The sequence below is a fragment of the Sebastes fasciatus genome, chromosome 2 (assembly GCF_043250625.1).
Source record: "Sebastes fasciatus isolate fSebFas1 chromosome 2, fSebFas1.pri, whole genome shotgun sequence".
Classification (NCBI taxonomy): domain Eukaryota; kingdom Metazoa; phylum Chordata; class Actinopteri; order Perciformes; family Sebastidae; genus Sebastes; species Sebastes fasciatus.
Genome location: NC_133796.1, coordinates 23,278,595 through 23,284,594, shown reverse-complemented (window position 1 = coordinate 23,284,594; position 6,000 = coordinate 23,278,595). Strand labels below are relative to the sequence as shown.

Below are 6,000 nucleotides of genomic sequence, written 5' to 3'. Positions count from 1 at the left end.
TCTCCACGGAACAATTTTTCAATTTCTCTGATAAATTTCCATCATCGCTCTTTTTACAGTCTAATTCCAAGATGTCTCTCAGTATCCCCTGCCAAACATCCCTCCTGTGGAGTGCGTTGCTGTGTATCTCTCTAGGTGATCTATTGGTAGACAGCAGTGTACTCAGCCCTGCTGGGTTTAATCATGTTTGTATTATCTCCTCTAATCAAACATTCTCATCTCTCTTTTCATTTCTGTTTTCCCATTTTTTTCAGAAGCTTCAAGTGCTCGCTCACAAAAGGTCCCTCTCTGAATTTAGATGGATGGTAATCATAGTTGACAATGTAAACATTTAGCTTTTTCCAGTTGGGCTGGGTGCAATTTTCCTGTGCTGTGGAGTGTGCCGTGGAATTAAGTTGTCAAACTCGGGGGCAGGCACAAAGGTGATGTCTTCCTCTGTATATCCTGCCTCTGACATCGACGCACACCTTGGTCCCACAACATGCCAGCATGAAGATAAGCAAATAGACACACTGGAACAGCAGCGTTGCAAATGCGATGAACACAAAACATATTCCTTCATAGACTTTTATTAATTGACTAGATGAGTGTCACGCTAATGAAACCAATCCATCATGTATGCATGACGTAGTCTGTGTACGCACGTGCACTGGTGTTTATATGAGCATAAGCACCCAAGTCTAACAGGGCACAGAGGTGGCAGTGATGAATGGCTGCGGTGGCTGTTACTGTGGAAACTGCAGCGAGTGTGCCAACAGCTGTAATGTAACCAATGGAGGAGTCTCCTACTCCAGGATTACACTCTGTTCTCACCATCATTATCATACAGGATAAACTACTGTTCTGACCTCATGCCATATCAAATCCAAAGGTATAGATTTGCTATGTCGCTGCCCCAAGAAGCAAGGGAAGTCCTGCAGAGTGTGAGCACTTTCAAAGGGATGCTGGCCGTAGCCTCAGTTATCTATTCAGAGCAGGAGAATGAGAATAAAGTACTCCCTAGGTTTGGCTGCTTTGATAGATGCCAGCAGATAGAGGAAAAACTGTCTATTGGGGCTGATAGTGTTCAATCAAATGACAGAGTTTCAAACAAAATGTCTAATCACAGCAGCCACTTTAGATCAGTATGCTGATAGGGCTCAGCCCAGGGGACATAAAAGAAAGAAAGAAAAAACACTGACACGTAGATGCACTGAGGCTAACACTCCTTGAAACATGCAGCCTCACAAGTAGATATGCACAACTATGTAAATACAAGACACTCAGAGTTAGTGCTGCACAATTAATCAAATATTAATCACGATCACGATTTTGGCTTCCAACAATTAAATGAACATGATCGACTGCGATATTGACATTTAAAATGTGTGCAGCGCTCATAGAAAACTCTGCTGCATATCAATTCAAGCGCTTCCTGAACAAACAGCCAGCCAGCAGCCGGCGATCGAAATATTTTGGTTTCACTTTTTGGGAGCTGTCATGCCGCTACACGCGGCATACACTACAGCTACTCTACTGGGCATACTCTACAGCGGCAGCCTGTGAAAAACTTTCCTGAATGTTGCGGCTGCAGTCCAGAGTGGGAGAGTAATATACTGCATATTACTTGTTTTGCCTGTCTGAATGCACTGAATTCAGGTGAAGAAGAACCTTATTTTAAGATTTGTACATTAGCAGAAATATAGCACAACATGGAAGTGAAAGCAGTGTTCTGTTTATTTAAATGTGAAAGAGCAATAAAAATGTTTTGTTCCTGAAAATCAATGAATAATCGTGATCTCAATATTGATCAAAATAATCTATATTTTCATTTTGGCCATAATTGTGCAGCCCTACTCAGAGTACAACACATACAGGACAGACAGGCGTCCTGAACATTCAATCTATCTTCAGGTCATCAAATTTTTTTTTTTTCTTCTGCGGCTAACTTTAAAAAAGAAAAGTGTGTTTTGTCTAAACACAATTTATTGTTTTGGACTAGAGCTTGTACTTATGATTGAAAATGGTAATAAAATATCCATATTGAAAATGACCATTTCAACATGAGGTTTTTGATTACATGTAATCAGAGACAGCAGTAATGAGAATGAGAAGAATCTGGTAGGCCTCCTTCACAAAACAATCTGTTCAGTTTGTATCTGGTCTATATGTCAAACTTATATTCATTGTGGTCAATGTAGGATTTAAAAAATACATCACTGCTGCTTCTATAGTGCAACTGCAAACACAGCTGTGTACAATCTTTACAAAAAGTCAATGTCATGAGGTTTTATTCCTCGAACATGCATCGCTCTTGTTGAGCCACTACAACTGGAGGGACGAAGGACTATGTATGGTACGGTCAGTGTTTTCAACCCTCACCTTGCAGAGTGAACTGAGGTCGAAGCCGTATGACTGGGCGTTTCGAGAGCCTGCATTCATGTAATTCCCCAGCAGCAGCACGAGCTCCAGCAGTCGGCCAAAGGAGCGGCTCTTCCTGACCTCATCACAAGCAGCGTTTACAGCCAGGATGTCTGGACGCAGGTTGTTTACCTGCTCCTCGAACTGCAGACGGAAGAGGATGTGGCTGAGGCGAGGATGCAGCCGCTTCACACTGCTCATCTGGGAGAGAACAGAAACGGAGGAAACGAGGAAGCACGAAGGAGAAAAGAATAATATGAAAAGGAGGATTATAGAAAAGACAATAAAGCAGTAGAGGAGAAAAGCAAGAGTAAAGGAAATGATGTCAAAAAGAGAGAACAAAGTCAGAGAACATAGTCAAACTTAAAATAACTACAATCACACTTTTGGCACACTCTCACATTCAGCCGATCTAATTTAAAAGACATTTATGCAACCGGCATGCTGGAAAGTGTTGCTAGGCAGTAGTAATAGATGCTGGCACTGATTTGATTTGGGACCCAGGTCTGGTAAGTTAATTGTGGAGTTAGTGTCCATATAGGGCAGGCAGCAGAGGGGGTGGAATATACAATAGGCTGCCTTGGATTACCACTCTCACACAATTAGAGAAAATTGGAAAATATTGCATTGGGCCCAAGGCCTGACCACAACAGTGATTGTGTATGTGTGTGGGGCGGTGGGGAGGGGCGCAGGTTCCAATTGTCTGTTTCACACAACAGCTGGCTGTGCGGTTTGATGTCCTCCATCAAGGGTTTAATTATAGCTACTGTAATGTTATCAAATGACTATTTCAGTCGGTGAGTGAGCGTGTGTGTGTGTGTGTGTGTGTGTGTGTGTGTGTGTGTGTGTGTGTTTGTATGAGAGAAAAGGAAAGAGAGGAAACACGGCAGGAGAACAATATTCCAAAATTAAGAAGTAGCAAGGTTCACACATAGAACCAAACATGATGTTGAAATGGAGCCCAGAGATAGGGTAAATTATGTGATATTGTAGAAGGGAGAAAATAATCAGACGTATTAGAAAGAAAGCAAGAAAGGGCTTTCAGAGTGAATGTGCGCAGCTATTGGCTACGAAGGTCACTGGACTGCTGAACGCCGTATTATCATCATGAGGGGACGGGTTCTAATTAGGGCAGTCAAAGTTAACACAGTCATAACGCATTAACGCAAATTTGTTTTAACGCCACTAATTTCTTTAACGCAACTTGCGATTTTTATGTTGTAGCAGGCTCAATTTCAAAGCTAGAGTGACACTGGTATCATATGAAACTAGAAAATCTAAGAAATCCATTGGTAATAATCATGTCACACCAGCTTGTTGGGAAGGAGGTTAAATAACGCTCCAAACTTACGCTACATTTTGGCGAGGAAAAACTGTCATGCCCATTTTCAAAGGGGTCCCCTTGACCTCTGACCTCAAGATATGTGAATGGAAATGGATTCTATGGGTACCCACGAGTCTCTCCTTTACAGACATGCCCACTTTATGATAATCACATGCAGTTTGGGGCAAGTCATAGTCAAGTCAGCACACTGACAAACTGACAGCTGTTGTTGCCTGTAGGGCTGCAGTTTGCCATGTTATGATTTGAGCATATTTTTATGCTAAATGCAGTACCTTTCTTTCTTGGTTTCTAGGCAATATTTGTCATTGTTTTGTGTTGTTAATTGATTTCCAATAATAAATATATGTATACATTTGTATAAAGCAAGCTTATCTGTCCACTTGCATGTTGATAAGAATATTAAATACTTGAAAAATCTCCCTTTAATGTACATTTTGAACGGATAAAAACTGTGATTAATTTGGGATTAATCGTGATTAACTACGGAAAATCATGTGATTAATTTGCGATTACAAATTTGAATCGATTGACAACCCTAGTTCTAACGTAACAAAATTGACTATAAAGAAGAAGTTATGGAAAGTAAAGCTTGTCTTGTATATTAAGTCAACGAGGTGGTAGGTTGGTGAGGGGGAAAAAGACAGTTCTGATTTATCTCGAGCTATCAAGAGTGTTAACAGTGAAATCTTGCACCATATAGTGTAAAAACAAACTAATGTGAGTAAATATTTTGGCAACTTGAAATAAGTGTCTCTGTGGAGTGTCAACAACAATTTAAATCCTTGATGAAAGACTTTAATTCAAAGCATGCCAGTCGTCACAAGGACTGTGACTTCAGTTGAGCCAGCAGGATGCACGCGCTGGTAAACAGTGATTTCTTTAGATTTTAGGGATTAAAATGAGGGCAATATAAGTCATCAACCACAAATGATGTACAGCAATAACAGCTTCTGTGCTGCATTAAGTCGACTTGTGCAAAAGACATTAGAGTATGAGAGTATTAATCTAATTACATGAGGATACACGGAAATTAAGACTGTTGGAAGATCGAAGGCGTTTTTGCTTTCTGACTTCACACCGAAATGTTCACGAAGAAAAACGTATTCATTTATTACAGTAGCTGCACAGAAAACAATGACTCTATTACCCTGGTGTCCAATGCAAGAATTGTAAGAATTCTTTACAATGCAATCAGATCTATTCCTAATAAACACTACTATACTCAAGGTAGTTCAAATCAAGCACGAGAGTGGAGGACATGGAAAATAGAAAAGATAAACTGCATGTGTTTGCACAACGGTAAATTAAAAATCCCCCTTGAACCTGAGCTTTTCTGATAGGTGAAAGCACACAGGCCTCCTTGGGCCCACGCAGGCACGGAAGCGAAACAATATTATATAAACTGGCTCTTCTTTGTTCTATGTCTCCCTGATGAACTATACACAACAGCTGAGCAGGCTCTATTTCTCAACCCCCCCCTCCCTCCTTCCTTCCCAATCAACCGCTCAGTCACTTCGTCTTCATTCAGTGAGAAGATTCTCTTTCACGGGTGTTTACAAAACAGGTGGGTGCACGGAGCAGAAGAAGAAGTTTATTCTATGTTTTGTCAGTAACTTGGTCGCTAGGCAGATACACAAAATACACACAAAAAGTGCTGCACTCCTCATGCATAATTCTGAATAAACCGCCTTTGAAAAGTCTTTAAGAAAACGATGCAGACATAATTAGGCAGCGGTGCTGCTCTTTAATGTGAATAAATTAGTGCGTAAGTCTACAGGTGTCCTGTCTCTCCTCTTAAGGCTTAAAGATAGAATTTTAAAAAGCTCAGGATTAAGGATATTCATAAGAAAGTGCTCAGTTTGTGTGTGCGTGTTCATAGGAAAGAGATATGATGCAAATACAAGACAACTTTACATTACTGTAACATTAAAATACTAATAAACCAGTTCTATAAAGCTGTGTATGCATAATTATGTTCTGTTAAACCATTTTTTTCATAGTTCACTCAATTTCAGGTGACACATAAAAGATTATAATGTCAGAGGTCCTCCAACTAGGGCTTAGCGATAATGCAATATGATAATTTATCATCTTTCAATGGAATCATATTGTGATGAAATTATATATATTGAGATATCACGATAAACAATTATGTCATCTAAATTGTTAATAAGCACATACTAACTAAAATTTCTCAGAAAATCTGATCATTTGCCACTAAAGTTCTTCATTAAATGAGGAAATACTTGTCAAGT

General features: G+C 39.9%; 1 protein-coding gene across 3 annotated transcripts in view; it reads right to left on the bottom strand.

The window, feature by feature from the left end:
• Positions 1-6,000, bottom strand: part of LOC141755240 (protein diaphanous homolog 3-like) — a 196,502-nt gene that overhangs the window by 102,652 nt on the left and 87,850 nt on the right. For all 3 annotated transcript variants that reach the window (XM_074614644.1, XM_074614646.1, XM_074614645.1), the window contains one exon: positions 2,362-2,601. In XM_074614644.1, coding sequence (XP_074470745.1) covers positions 2,362-2,601 — 240 coding nt within the window. The remainder of the gene's footprint in view (positions 1-2,361; positions 2,602-6,000) is intronic.